A 16,187-nucleotide genomic window follows, 5' to 3' on the forward strand; every position below is an offset into this window, starting at 1 on the left:
ATAATATCTTAGAATGCTGAAATGATGGAGTCATAATTTTACTACAAGAAAAAACAGAGGAGTATAAAATTTAAATTAAAAAATAAAGGAGTATTCAGTACAGTACATATAAAGTATTGAAAAAAACAGCTGCGATGCAAGAAGGTAAGCTGACAGTAGGGAAAAGTAAAACAGGAAAGATAAGTGAAAAAATGAGGGGAAGAAGGAAAAATGTAGGTTAGAAACAGTGAGTGTAATAGATGAAAGGAGGAGGAGGAAAATTAAGGATAGTAGAGTTTAAAAGGATGTCTTATGAAAAAAGTAGAGAAGTGAAAATACCAGAGTAGACTGTGGAAATGGAATGTTGAATTGACATGCGGTATGACCTTTGATTTTATTGGGAAATATATTTTGATTGTATTTGATTTTGTTGGAATAAATAAACAATGTTATAAGTTTATCATTTTTATAATTGTAATAAGCAAATAAACAATTTTATAAATGTTTATTGGATTTTATTGGAAGAAGCAGTTTGTGACAATAACAAAAAATGAAGGTTAGTTAAGGAGACAACAACATTTAATTCAAGATAGAAAGAAAGAAGCATTTCCTTTTTAGAAAAAACATTAACAAGCAAAACTTGATGACATAGGAAGTTGTAACAGTAGATGGTAAGGTTGTGGAGAAGCCAAAAGAAATCAAACAAGAAATAATAAAGTATTTAGAAAGATTATATGAAGGAAAAGGGTTTATAGAAAAACAGAATGTAATAAAAATAAGGTTACTGAGTAAGAAAATGAAACATTAAGGAAGAAGGGGAAGTATAGCATGTGTTAAAGAAAATAAATGATAAGTCCGCCACTGGGTCACATGAATTGGATTATACCTTCAATAAAGAGATGGGTTTACATCAAAAATATGTTGTGTAGGTGCTAAATGAATGGATGAGAAAAGTTTCACAGATACAAATGTGTGAAAAAGTAATAAAAGTAACATGGAAGGAAGGAGATAAAGAAAGTCTAAAGAAATGGAGACATTATGTTAGGAAATGTTCATTATAACATTTTTATGAGAATTTTGCAAGTGCATCATTGCCAGTGCAAGCAGAAACTGCACTGGCAGTGACATCCTATAGGAAAGAGCATTTCTATATGCACAAATGCTTGAGCAATTTGACCTCAAGCATGCATAGGGAAGCCTTTATATTAAAGTGGAATAAGGAAGACTAAATTTGGTAAATCCAGTTGTGTTTTTAGATCCTTTATGTACACATTAGATTATTAAATATATGAAGTTTGAAAATGAAATAAATAATTATTACTAAATGTTTAGGTGTGAAATTGATTCAGAGGAAATTACTAGGCTAATGAAACAAGTGGCCTTTTTAAACCCAGCCATGCTTCCCAAAGGTAAGAATTAAAGCCTGTATCTTGTGCCTATAAGGTAACCAATTTAACCATTATTGCAACCCCCAAATGAAATGGGAACAGTATTACATTCAACAAAAGAAAAAGAATCATAAATGAATCAGAAATATTGCAATGGAAGAAGAAAATATAATTGTGGAAGACAGGTATAGATAAAGTGAACAAAATACGAAGATTATATTTGTGAAACTTAGCTGTGAAAGGATCGGTATTACATGAAGTACTAGAGGAAAGACTGTCTATTATGTGTAAAATAAAACAATATAGCATGTGTATTTGAATGCTCTATAGTAAATAGATTACAGAAAAAATAAATAAATAAATAAATATATATATATATATATATATATATATATATATATATATATATATAAGTAGTTTATGGATCATATCATAAAAGCAAAGAGAGTATGCACAAAAAAATAGATAAAATTTCTATGAGGATTATTTATAACAATTGACAAATAAGAAATAAAGAATTATTATTTAATAAAGTTTGGAATTCAGATGAAATTATAAAGAAAGTCATATAAGTTGAACTTATCATAACAATAGATATTTGAATGATAACTGCTGCAGTAGCCTTAGCTACATGGGTTATATCCCGCCAAGGATATAACAACTGCCCAGCTTCCAAAGCTTCAAGTCACCTTCCCTACACTCAAATTGCCAAGCAGCTTGAGCTGAGTTGACTAAAAGACAAGTTTGGGTGCACAGCCTTTCAGAGCTTTCCTGCTAGCAGAGACACAAAGGCTGAGCCCTGATAGGGCAATGGTAGCAATAAGAAAAAACAAATGTCTATGCCCTGGCATAAAAACACACCAGAAAACAAGGAAAAGTGATTAAACATCAGTAAATATAAGAAAATGGAATTGTTTCCCCAAGGGGAACTTATCCACCCAACAAAGGAAAGCACAAGCCAGCTGTCAATCCTCAAAAGCCTCAGAAGAGGGTAAATTTGAGTAGCAGTAATGCTTTGAAAGGCTTTGTTCACAAACATGTGTTTTAGTCAACTCATCTTGAGTTGCTTGACAGTTTGGGTGCATGGAAGGTGCGCTGAATCTTTGGAAGCTGGATGGCCATCATACCCTTAGCAGGATATAACCCATATAGCTAAGGTTGCTGCAGCAGTGATCAATATGAAGAATATAATTAAAATTTGGCTATGGCAGAGTGGTGGAGTAAACTTTAAACAATATTATGAAGCATTGTTTATTTATTTAACTAGTTAGTTATCTATTTGTTTATTAATTTATTTAGTCATCTAATTTGCATTTTTATTTATTTATTTACTGTATATTCAATTTTACCTTGCTTTTCTTTTGTCATTGTTTGATTGTTTTATTGTTTGATTGATTGTTATTTTTTATTAGTGGTATCTTTTTAAACTGTAAAGTTATAGTATGATAGTGGAGCTTTTCTCCTCGGGCCTCTGCTGAAAATGGACATGTATCCAGCCAGACTAGCCCGGTTAACAAATGTAAAATAAAATAAAATAAAATAAAATAAATTATTTTTGTATGCAAAATAATATTTTGAAATTTTTAAGACTTTATTGCTACATCATTTAAAGTTTGTAAATAAAGACCTTTACTCTTTTGGATAAGTGCTATGGGATCCTATACTTCCATGTAAGCTACCCTTAACTCAGGCAGATGGGATCAGTGTTTAACTTCCCATAAGAAGGATAGCAGACTTAGTAGTGCAACACCCCTCCCCACATGCTCCACTACAGTGTCATCATTGGGGAATAAATCTGTTTACCTGATGTGGGAAAAGAACACACAGATTTTTTTTGTATCTCATATTGTTAACTAATTATTGTGTATTTTTTATTATGCTATGCTACTTAAATTAATAAAAACACCTTTTAAGGGGAAAAAAAAAACACTACTTAGGCTGCTTTGAAAGTTGCTTATGCATGCTGCCTGTCAGTGTGTTGTGTAAAATGACATCCCTGAAAAAGGAATTCATACACCGTGCTTAAATGGTATATGTAAATGTGTGCGTGCATACATTTTGCCTATTATAAGGATATATATTACATACACACGCACACAGTAGATTGTGAAATGGATTCCTTCTGGCAAATGTTAAGTCACATTGTCTTCCATAACCATACATGAAGCCTTTAGATTTTCATTTGCATTTGATTAAAAAAATGCATGGTTGAGACTTTCATAAACAAAGAACATATTATGTTATGAAACTGTGACTACTAGACATATGCAACAAACAAAATTATACCTACCATCTCTCTATGGAATAAATTCAGATTCTATTAAGAGTATACAAAAAAAGTGTATGATAACCTAAACCAGAATTCCAGTATGTTTATCGTAGTGTGTCCATTATATCACAGGGCATAATGATGCATAGTTTTAATGTTGTAGCCCCTCCCCAACAAAACAAATAAAAAGACAGATGCATACATATGCATATACATCTAGTCCTTCCTCTTAAAACTATGTGTGTGTTTGTGTATGTATGTGTGTGTGTGTGTGTGTGTGTGTGTGTGTGTGTGTGTGTGTGTGTGTGTGTGTGTGTGTGTGTGTGTGTGTGTGTGCATGTGTGCGCGTGCGTGTGTGTGTGTGTGTGTGTGTGCTCATGCACGCAGGTGTGTATACGTATGTATGTATGTATGTCTGTGTGTGTGCCCAGTACAGACTGCTAAGTCAGCTAAAAAATGTTCCTATTCCTGTTTTTCATGCTTTTAATGAAAATAAACATGTCAGAGTTCTGTACATTCACAAAAGAGTTGTTGTTGTTGTTGTGTCTTTCGGCTTATCCCGGTTAGGGGTCGCCACAGCGGAACTCCGGTCTGCTAATGTTTGGTAGTGGATTTTTACATGCCGAGTTACCAGCTCTGACGCACAACCTTCAACGAAGGCACGCCCATTCACGTATGCCTCCACACAGAAGACACTCTAGCTGAGAATCGAACGGGACAACGTCTTGCTGTGTGGCGACAAGGCTACCGCAGCACCACTACCTCGGGTACATTCACAAAAGAGTACACATTTGATTTCTTGCCAGATGTTATCAAGTTAGAAACAGTTGATTTTTTTTTCATTCAAAGCATTTTTTTTAAAGTTCTGAACAGAAGAAAGCTCAGGCCTACCAGGGGTAAATAAACTAGTCAATCTAACATGAGATCTGCATGCATGCAGGCCAGTACAGGTGGGGAGTATTGTTCTGTTTAGGACAAGAAAAGCTAAACTCTTGTTGTTCAGCAAAACATTTGACAATATTTAATAGATCTTAGACCACACAGGTAAGGAATGGCATTCTGGCACTGAGAAATATAACTTGTAGACAAAATACAGTAATGTCTATCAGTGTACAGAATTAAAAGTACTTTTTAACAAATAAGGTGACATTTTTTTCAATGTAGGGACGTAGGACATGCATACAGCACTCAGAAACTGCGATTTATTGGATCAGAATGAGAGGACCAAGGAATTCATAGCAAGTTTAAGTACTGCTGGGCTCTGTTCCAGTTTACCCATTGTTACTGAGGTGAGAGTCCAATGAGACCATATATAGCTTTATCTAAATCAACCTATCTATCTATCTATCTATCTATCTATCTATCTATCTATCTATCTATCTATGTGTATGTATCTATTTAGATGAGTACTATATAAGTTATTGAATGCATTTTACAGTGTGGTGAAACAGTTGTGTTTTCCTTTGCTGGTAGATTGTTGAATTATGTAATGATCAAAGCAGATTTTTGCCTATTTTTCAAGTTTGTGCAACCCTGAAGTTAGTATATTTAATTTCAGGATGTGTGGGGACAGAGTCCCTGTTGTGGGTATGCCCCCCCCCCATATAAAGCTGTTTTTTTTTTGTTTATAATTGTATATGTAAGCTACTGGTTTACATTTGTGCTAACTTTTTGACAATGATTTTAATGGGGATTAGTAGCAATTGCGGGTAAGTTTGTTCGATCAAACTCAGCAGTGATTATTCATTATAAACTCATATGTATATAGCATGCACACACTCACACACACACAGATAGATAGATAGATAGATAGATAGATAGATAGATAGATGGATAGATAGATACAGACATGCATAGATACAGATAGATAACTATAGATATATATAGATATATATGTACATATTCTGATTTCATATCACATTTCAAATTAATGATGTTTGGCATATGCAGTGACAGCTATATGTCTGTTTACTTCCATTTGTTTAAACATATGAAAGATAAATAAAATATTTAAATAAATTGTTCTTTAACTACAAAATGCTGAACCTGTTGTGTAACAGGAATACAAGAAATTTAACAGTGATACAATTTGAGTCAAATCTCTTAATGACCTTGATCAATTCAGTACAAGCAAAGACAAAAAAAAAAATACATCTTACATAACATGTGCAAACTCTAACTACATTTTCCTTATACTCAGTTTTGATGGAAATATAAAATTATCACTCTGGCATCAGCAGTTTAATCTTATGTAACTTGGTTTTATCCCTTCTGATATTTTTACCTTTCACCTGGTTTATTTAAACAAACTGTATTCTAACAATATAAAAACAAGATGTAGCGGATGCCTTGAGCAATGCTGTTGCTCAACTTGTGAATGTGTTTTTTATAAAAGGTTATATTATATACCCACAACAAAACATGGACCTGCAGATGTTTTCAGGCACTCTTCCAGCAGTTTCATACGAGTCTTCTGTAACTCTGGACTGTCCCATTCTTCGGAATCTATTCCCCAGTACAGATCTACAACCTATTGAACAGGAAATGAAAACTTTAAATATCTGTCTAGTAATATCAGGTCTTTACAAAGGCAGTCAGTTTACATTTTACATACATCTATTTTAAAGAGCAGTGTTTTCTGTTTTAATATCTACTTATTTTTGCCACTGAGTGATAAGTGCGCATTTTATAATTTTATTTACAGAATCTTGTAGAGAACTGAACACAAGTAGCAGTGAGAGTTATAAAGTACATGTACGTGTGTGCACACCAGTATGTGGTTGATACCAGTCCAGCTGCACTGATGATCTGTTACACTCAAATATTGCACTTCTGTTATTTTAAAAAACAGTGTACTATCAGTAATAGGAACATAGCACTGCAGTTTACTAAATCTACTGTAATATTTCATTAGCTAGCAAAAGACAGTGGAAGCTGGTAATAATAACACTCAAAAAAAAAAAAAAAATACCAGCATTCAGTGTTCTCACAGAACTTTGCTTGTAGTAACGGCATGATGTCACTGAAGGTATGATGTCATTGTATAGCAGTAGCTATAGAAAACAAGGATACTAAGCCAGTGAGACATTGCTATGGCAAGAAAGGGTTCATAAAAAGAAAGTGAAAGGATGATTGATCAAGTGACAGATTGCTTGATTGATTGATTGATTGATTGATTGACTGATTGATGGATTGATTGATTCATTCATTCATGTCCATTTCCCAGAAAACAGAAAATATAACAAGATGGGTTGCAAACTGGCTCAGAGATAGAACCCACATGGTCAGAATCGCAGGTGCCATGTCCGAATCCAAACCAGTTACAAGTGGCGTCCCACAGGGCTCAGTTCTGGGACCTCTCCTGTTCGGTATATACTTCTTTGAGGTTCAGGCTAACACGGGGGGATTATGGCTGACAAAGTTCGCAGATGACTGCAAACTGGGGGCCATAATTGAATCTCCAGCTGACACAAGCATCCTCCAAAAGGGTCTCACAGAGATGGATGCTTGGTGCCAGAGCCACGGCCTCAAGCCAAATGCTAAAAAGTGCATAGTCATCCCCTTTGGGAAAAACAAGGTGCCCACAAATTACCACATAGGTGGTAATCCATTAAGTACGGAAGAAATAATTAGAGATTTGGGGACCAACGTAGATAGTAATCTCTCCTTTGATAATCATGTTGCCAAAGTGGTTAGAAAGACCTTCTATATAGCCCACCTTATCACGAAAGGGTTCGCATCTAGATCAAGAGAGGTCATTGTGCCCCTCTGCTCGTCACTCATCAGGCCCATAATTGAATACAATGCCCCTTTTGGGATGTACCTTACCCGACACCTGCAGCAACTGGAGAGACCCCAAAAGTACCTCACCAAGAGGATCATGGGCTACAAACAGATGTCCTATGCAGCTCGACTAAAGAAACTCCAGCTCTACTCAGTTGCTTACCACCTACTCAGAGGCGATCTTATGCCTGACGTACAAAGCCATGTCAAACCCAGAATTAATGGACATGCTCCACCTAAAAAATTCAAGTCCCTTAGAGCTACATGCTCCAGGGACCTAAACCTCAGCACAAAAATAAATAGGACATGCAGGAGGGACAGATTCATTTCCCAGAGGCTCCCCTCACTCTGGAATAGAATCCCAATTCATGTTAGACATAGCCCCTCACTGACCCTCTTCATGCGAAATTTGGACGCGTGGATGGGAAATCGCAAATTCACCCCTGGGATCTCTCCTGTGTCCCTGCTAGACAGAGGCACAGTAAACTAATCTTAAAAGGGTACCTTCTGTGACCTACTTTACAGAGGCACAGTAGGCTAATCTAATAGGGAGGCGGAAGCCAAATACACTCTGGCTAGGCTTATAAATGCCCTAGGGCAGATAGCCTAGTATCTACCTATGAACCTATGAAACTATGAAGATAATAAATCCTCAATAAGACACTAGTTGCTCCCAGAACAAGCACTCAGAGATTGAGTTCACATATCTACAGGGGCAATTTTAAATCTTTCACTCCACCTGTAGAAAGAAAAAATAACAAATGCCATGTTGGTTCACTAGCAGAAAACATAAAAGACACTGAAAGATGGAAGGTAATACCATTTATTGGATCAAATAAAAGATATTACATCACATCTGTCTTCTAGTGTCTTTGTGTACCCTACCTGTTGCATTTGTCTGGGATGTGTGAGGAAACTGCAGACCTGTGTGACAAGTGGTGTGGACAAATGAAAAACATGCAAAAATAGAAGGCACCTCAACCAGGAATTCAGCCAGAGGATCAAGTTCTATGAAGTACCTGTAATAATCCTTTAGCACTTTTCAACCTGCTCAAAAAGTCCATTAATGTGGAAAGCTGGATACATTTAACCAGCTACAGTGTATATAGAGTTGTCTCACCAATAAAAAATACTTTCTTTGAAACATAAAATATTTTTTTTGGGATTCTGTTCCCTGTAAATTCTTGAACCTAATTTTAACTATGCAGCTGATTAGGGGCATAGCCAGGAATTTTGAAATTGCATATCAAGTTACATGTCAGCTTCTGGAACACAACGCCTAACACCACTTCTAAAAAATGTATAGTCCACCCAACCATTGCATTTTTCCATACAGTACACCTTTTAAGAATTCGAAAAAAAAATCCTGAAACAAAATCTTGTGTGTTTGCCAACCATGTATTCTGAAAATAAAGCAATTTGAAAAAGGATGTAGCTATAAATCATGAGACATTTGTTATGGTATTATTTTTATTGTAAATCCTAGCAGATCTCCTTCCACAAAATAACTAATATTTCAAAAGAGTAAGTATCCCATGGCATAGATGGTGTTTGCCTGGCTGCTCCCTTCACAACGTTCACACTGTACATACATGAAATTGTACTGTGCTAGGTCTACATGGTATTGAAACAATTAACACTGCTGCTTCACAGCGCTTGGTTCTCCAGTTTGTTTCTTGGATCAGAAGCCCTCTGGGAGGAGTCATGAATATTCTCCCTGTGTTCATGTGGGTTTTCCCTGTGTGCTCCAGTTTTCTCCCATATCCCAAAGTCATGCAGCAGGTAAACTGGTGATCTCCTAAATTGCTAATTTTTCCATACATGTGTTTGCCCTGTGTGCATGTGCAAGCATGCCTGCAGTGTGTGTGTATGTGTATGTGTGTGCACCCGAGAGTATAAGTTTGCGTGTGCATGTGTGTGCATCCTGTGATAGACTTGCATTCTATCTTTGATTAGATTTTCAGCTTATACCCATTAATTTCTGGGATATGACCTGAAATGGGTAAAGGAATAATCTGTAAATGAATGAAAGGAATAAAGGAGCTAATACTATGTCATAATACCTCACATTGAGATTATACTCCTCGCAATTATAATTAAACGTAGTAGCGTACAGATGCAAGGACATTGTTTTCAGACAATGCCTGTACATTAAACAGAGGACATCATTTCCTCAAATTCTACATGCCCCAGCATTATTCATATCACTGACTAAAACCCATATATGGCAAACAAGCTTGTTTCTATAGCAGTGTAAATTAAATGTCATATCTTGAAAAAAATATGAAACTCATGAAGGAAAAGAAACAAACAACTGTTTGAAGAGTAATTTTTTTTAGACTCACAAGCCATCTGCAGGATAATCTGAAATAAATTAAACAAAAGAAATAGAACAGCTGTTTAAGGAGTGAGTTATCTTTTTATAAGCATAGCATACCTATACCATACCTGCTGCAAACAAATATAAAATATAACAAATTATTTTACTTATTTCTTAACCATGAAAGCACACTAGGTAGAAGTGACCCTTTTCAGGGCAACCTGCATGCTCTTTTAACTAATGTGGTTTACTCATAGTCACACAGATAGTAAGAGAGGGGAATCAAACCTATGATTTCAGAATACATCTTGATCAGATTAAGTTTATCATTTTAATCCACTGTACTAAATAATCATACAGAAATTTATTTTGAGAAATCACATATTTCACTTTTTTAAACGTTTAGTTTACTTAAACCACATTACTTTTAATTAAAATTTCAAACAAGCCAAGATACAATATACTGAGGGCAATATGCATGCAGACTAGTATACAATAACTGCAAGGTAGCTGTATCTAAAAACACAAAACATAAACATCAGTAAATGCATTACAAACAATTGTTTTGTTTGTCAAACACACCTACAAGTTCAGGTAGAACAAATAATTTATCTCAAAACATGAGAGCTAAGCCTTTCTTCAGTGGAGTGCAGCTTTGTTATGCATACTTTATGGGAATTAGCCACCCACTAGTTGAGATAATGTGTTAGACTGCAATTCTTAACATAGATCTTAGTTCTGAAATACTGTGCCAGTCAGTGTTTGTGATGTCATCTGTTGCCGAATTGTGAGAAACCAGCACATCTCTCTGTATGCACCTTTCTATAAGGTGATACAGTAAGATCAACAGCTGTTGGGGGGGGGGGGGCAGTAAAGTAATTCCTCACTACAAATGTAGCAGCAGCAGATTCAGCCAACAAAATGTCAGGACTATGACCAGGTACATACATTGTAGGCAAAATACCAGCAGAATGAGCTTGCCTGCAGTGTAGAGTGCAGTGCCCAATGATTTTCATTGTGTCAGAAGCCTGAGAGTTGTATAATAATGTACTCTGTCTGACAAACTTAAGTTTGTGGCCCCATGTTTATACCATAGGGATATGTAGATAGTGTAGCTAGGTCAACCATTAAGGATTACAGCATTATGTCAACACTTAAAAATGGCTTTGCACAGTTTTAAATACCAAATGATACAAATAAAGCATGTTGCAATGATTATCACATCAGGGTGCTGTATTAAGTATTGGTAGAAACTTAGAAACAAACAACAGAGCTATACTGAAGTCAGAGAATAGAGTTTGACTGCAGTATGGAATTACTAGTGACACTTTAATATCCTAGTTCTGAAAGTCAGTGCTGGGCAATTATGCATTTTAACAACAGAGCATAACCCATGGTACAGTCAGATTACTTAATCTAAACAGATTGTGATGATCCTGTGTTTATAATTTTTAGTGTTATACATGGTAATATAAAATTGTGGTGCTCAATCAAAGGTTTACTACTGTCTCTTGTGTTGTCACTACTGCTACTTGAATGACTGTAATATACATGTCCAACAGCAAAGTGTCTCATGCTGAGCCTGGAGACATCTCTACATTCCCAAGAAAGCATAGAAACCATGCATCTGCTTCTGTCCTCATCAGGTAAATCTTATTTTAATTTTGTCCACCAGTTGTTGTACATTGTAACACCTTGTTGTGAAATGAAACCAGGAAGTTTATGTTGAATAAAAATAAACTTTTTTAAGATGCATCTCTTAGAGACAGATTAAACAAAATGTAATATACTACAGAGGACAAAGTAGCTGCAGGAAAGAACCACTTGGGCCCTATACCCTACTTTTAATTGCACCTTGCATGCTGTGAGATAGGCAAATAGTATACCCTATCTACCATAAGGATCTCACTAAGAAATGTGTGGGCCGAGGTAAATACAATGTTAGAACTGCTGAAGCTTCAGGATTAATATGAAGGAGAAAAGAAAGTATGAGAGTGAGCTTCTGATAACTCAGGTCAAGGTATTATCTGAACAATTATGTGTTTTCCATTGAAATAAGGCACAGAAATGTAAGCTTAGTAGGCTCACCCAGAGTGCCCATTTCCCAATAATTCTCATAGCTTTATATCCTTCCTCCCTACCCCTAAAACAAATAACTGTGCATGGGATTTAGATGAACATTCCATGGACAGGTTACTCAACTGCCCTTTCCCCTGAGATAGTTACTGACAGAGGGATATCTCTTAACCCCTGTGGTTCAGCAGCAACAGACCTGACTACAAAAATACTATATGGGCATTGAATACAGTCTGCTGCATGGGAAGTCTGTGTATAAGGAAGGTGTTTTGTAACATTCGAAAAGCTACTTTAGCAGCAACATGCAAGTCCTGTTTGAGACTATTCATTTACTCTGAAAATACATTCTTACAAGCTGCTTTTCAGCTAATCTCTTAGATCCAGTATGTGTAAGTCCCACACATTATTTGAACTGTTTTGTACAAGTTGTTAGTTATATGCTTTGGATTATTTTATATAATCTAATTGTTATCTACTACCTGCTTTTCTGCAAGTTTTATCTTATCTGTTTTCAAACATCTGGATGCATGTGATCTTAGTTTGGACTGCATGCTCTGTCTTGCACCCAAGTTATTGCTGAAGAGTGTCTTTGTTATCCAACAGACCTACCTAAGCATAACAGGAATCAATCAGTAACAAAGTTAAAAGGGATGAGATGTTTTGAAATTATCCAGGTGGGCTCTCTATCTCTCCTCAAGGTGGAATCCATTGTATGCTCTACTTTAGACAATACTGAAGAGATTGACAAATAGCATTCTGGTTGTTTCAGAATACTCACAAAACCAAAGAACTGTGTAAAGCATTGATAGCAGAATGACATCCAAGTTATGTTAATTTTATTGCTACTGAAAAAATGCAGGAGAGGGACCCATCAAAGCTAGAGTCTTCACTGTGTAATAACTTAAAACTCCTGTAATGGAAGCCAATGAGACATATGCAAATGACTCCTTAAAGACAGAGCAGTGTTTTAGTTACATGGCTTCTGAATGCCGATGACTATTTTATTTTTTTTACTTTTTAATTTTTAGGGATACATCTGGCAAATAAAGTCAAACCCCACTATCTGTAGGCCTGCCATGTATTGGTCTTTTTCTTACATGATCAATATAATATAAATGCATTGTTTGGCTATATTATGTACACAAAGAGCTTAAACTACAGCCTGATTTCCATAAGCATTAAGGTGCCTGTAATATAACCCAAACTATAGGGTAAAAGAGTCAAAAAGACAAGCCATTCAGTAAAAAAAACTGCAAGAAAGACCCACCCTGGGATTCAAGAAACTCCATGCAGGAATAGTGCTATTCCTGCATGGAGTGAACCATGTCTGTGTCCACACAGCCCTAACAGCAGTGGGCTTTGCATATTCATGAAGGCACGCTACTGATAAGGGCTGTACGGACACAGACAGTGAACAAGTGCAGGGGGCGTGTTCTAGCACTGCTCGCACAGTTAACACATCCCCTGCACTCATAAAGTGCCGTACAGCACTTTCAAAAAGCAATGTGGCATAATATTAGAGACTTTCTCTAATATTATGCCAAAATTTCAGTGTACGCGGGTACTGAAATGAAATAAAAGACTATGTCAGTGTCTGCTGACACCGAAATACATAGAGGAGCAGGAAAGCAAAGCAGGAGGTGTGTGACAGGTTCTGTGACACACCCCTTGTATTGTAAAAGTGCCATATGACAGCTCACAACCTGTTAAAGCAGGAAATGTGGACAAAGGCACAAATAATGGGGGGACAAAGCACAAAAAATAGGGACGTCATAAATATTGCTCTTACAAACTTAGAAAGTAGATAGAAAACAGGTTATGCATTAGCATGAATTTCTGAAGGACAGAAGTTTGAAAGTCAAATGTATGCCATTATTTCCTGACTGCAGTCCATGTGGACAAAGGCACAAATAATGGGGGGACAAAGCCCTAAAATAGGGACACTTCATAAATATTGCTCTTACAAACTTAGAAAGTTGATAGAAAACAGGTTATGTATTAGCATGAATTTCTGAAGGACAGAAGTCTGAAAGCAAAATGTATGCCATTATTTCCTGACTACAGTCCATGTGGAGAAAGGCACAAATAATGGGGGGTTAAAGCTCTAAAAATAGGGACACATCATACATGTTGCTCTTACAAACTTAGAAAGTTGATAGAAAACAGGTTATGCATTAACATGAATTTCCAAAGGATAGAAATCTGAAAGTCAAATGTATGCCATTATTTCCTGACTGCAGTCCTCAATGACTTGTCAGAAAACCACTATACTCACTATATAATAATATAATAATAATATAATAATTATTTTTTTCCATACTAAGGAATGTTTAAGTATAGCTGAGTGGGTGTGCACGTTATGGCCCTCCACTTACTATTGCTTAAACATCCCATAGGAGATAAATAAAAATATACAGCTGAAATTCTCAAACCAAGATAGTGTAGTGATTAGAGTCTTGGTGTTCACAGTCTGAGTACCAAGACAGGCAAGTTGTTTTTATATGAGAAAGCAGTGCTAAACTATTTTTTCAACTTTAATTATGCAGTAACTGTTTTTTGTCAATGAGGGTAGTGTAGCTGGTGTACAATGGAAATGTGAGTGCATATAACGTGTGACAGCACCCATGTATTCACAAGTGTCCCATACAGTATAGTCACACCTCTTGCTAATGTAATGAAAATACATAGAGGGATGTCATATAAAGTAAACTATATACACTGACTAAATGAAGTCATTATTCTGATATTTTCTAAAATTGAAAAGTGAGCAATGGTTAGCAATGCTCAGCTATGCTGACCAGGTTTAAGCATCACTTAGGCATGAAGGCTAAGCAGCAGGTAGCTCGGCTAAGCAGATTTGCACACTGTTAAGCAGTGCTCAGCATATACCCCTATACACACTGTTCAATTCAGCTTAGGGGATTTGCACACTGCTTAGCGGAGCTTAACATTTTCAAAATGGTCCAATTACAGCAAACGGTGGGAATATTGCCTTATTTAAACAGCGCAGGTGGGAATACAGCCAGAATTTGTTATAGTTTATCTGTGCAGTACTATGGCTGGTGTAGGTGAAGAACTGCACTTTCGGGCACAGTGCTGGAGCATTCAGGAGTCCAGGGTCATGGCTGAACTCCTTGCAGAAAACCATGAGGAGAGACTGCTGCAAGGCCACTACCAGGGCTCATAATACAAATCAGAGTCCTGTGATCATCTCACACATGATCTCACCAGTGCTACTGGCATCCCCCAAACTGGTGAGCAGGTATGGCACCACTATGCTGACCTAAAGCGGAGGAAGGGGGTGCTTTTGGCCCAGTGGATCCAAGATGTACAAGCACGGAATGCTCCAGTAGTGAGTATGTATCACTATCAAGTAGTTTGTAGCAAATACTAGCCTGAGAATGTGATAGACAGGTATGAATAATGTTTGTTTTTCTCCCATACAGCTACAGCAGAGAGGGCTAGTAATGTAGAAGCCCATGCCGACAGACTGCTGAGGCTGTGCCAACACGCTGGTGAGTACAAATCTATTTTGCAGTATATTGCTGAAATAGCTACGAAGGAGTACATTGCTTACTGCTAGTAGGTATAATGTTACTGTGAGAACTGAATAAATAAAAAAGTTTGACTGACTAATATTGATGTGCAATAAAGATCCCTACAAAAAACTATTGTGTTTATTCTGGTATGTTGTTGTAGACATATACAATGTATACAGGTTCTTCACAGCAAATATGGCTGTGACAGCATACATTAAATGAAGTTGTTCTCTGAACCAGCTGTTAAGAAAAACTGTAGATGGTGGAGCTGTAAAACAAAATATAACTGAAATGTGAAATATATACTGCATTAAATTCTGAACCCGGAATAGTAATGTGTAAAGTTTCAAAGTGTGTCCCATCCAGCATTGCCTTGTGTTAACCTTTGCTTTCCAGACTGCAGTAATCCAAAGGTGTAATGCACAGTACAATAACTATCTGCCATGCATGCATCACAGGATTACATGTTCAGACTGTCTAACCAAGAGACTATTAGGCAGAAACCAGTGAACCAAGAAACAGCAGTTCCTTAGTAGTTCAGTGTGATGAGAATAACTTAGTTATTAATTATGCACACCCAGACACTGTTTGAATCCAGGGACTGGTACTAAGATGTGTGCATATCTACACACAATGAATCAGGAATAAATATAAAAACAGATATTTTCTCCACAGGTTTTACAGGTAAGGAAATATTGGTAGTAGCTGTACGAAATTAATATTAATAAACTGTGTACAACTGTACAACTGTTCAACTGTCCCACCACATGCCAGCAAATGACAGCAGCATAGGTCTATACAACATGCACTCTTCCTGATACATGCCTCTCAAG

At 36.4% G+C, this 16,187-nt stretch overlaps 1 protein-coding gene across 1 annotated transcript in view; it reads right to left on the bottom strand.

The window, feature by feature from the left end:
- Positions 1-16,187, bottom strand: part of NWD2 (NACHT and WD repeat domain containing 2) — a 948,319-nt gene that overhangs the window by 649,858 nt on the left and 282,274 nt on the right. The window contains exon 3 of the mRNA XM_044063448.1: positions 6,050-6,166. Coding sequence (XP_043919383.1) covers positions 6,050-6,166 — 117 coding nt within the window. The remainder of the gene's footprint in view (positions 1-6,049; positions 6,167-16,187) is intronic.

The sequence above is a fragment of the Protopterus annectens genome, chromosome 2.part1, assembly GCF_019279795.1.
Source record: "Protopterus annectens isolate FY-2018-M chromosome 2.part1, PAN1.0, whole genome shotgun sequence".
Classification (NCBI taxonomy): domain Eukaryota; kingdom Metazoa; phylum Chordata; order Ceratodontiformes; family Protopteridae; genus Protopterus; species Protopterus annectens.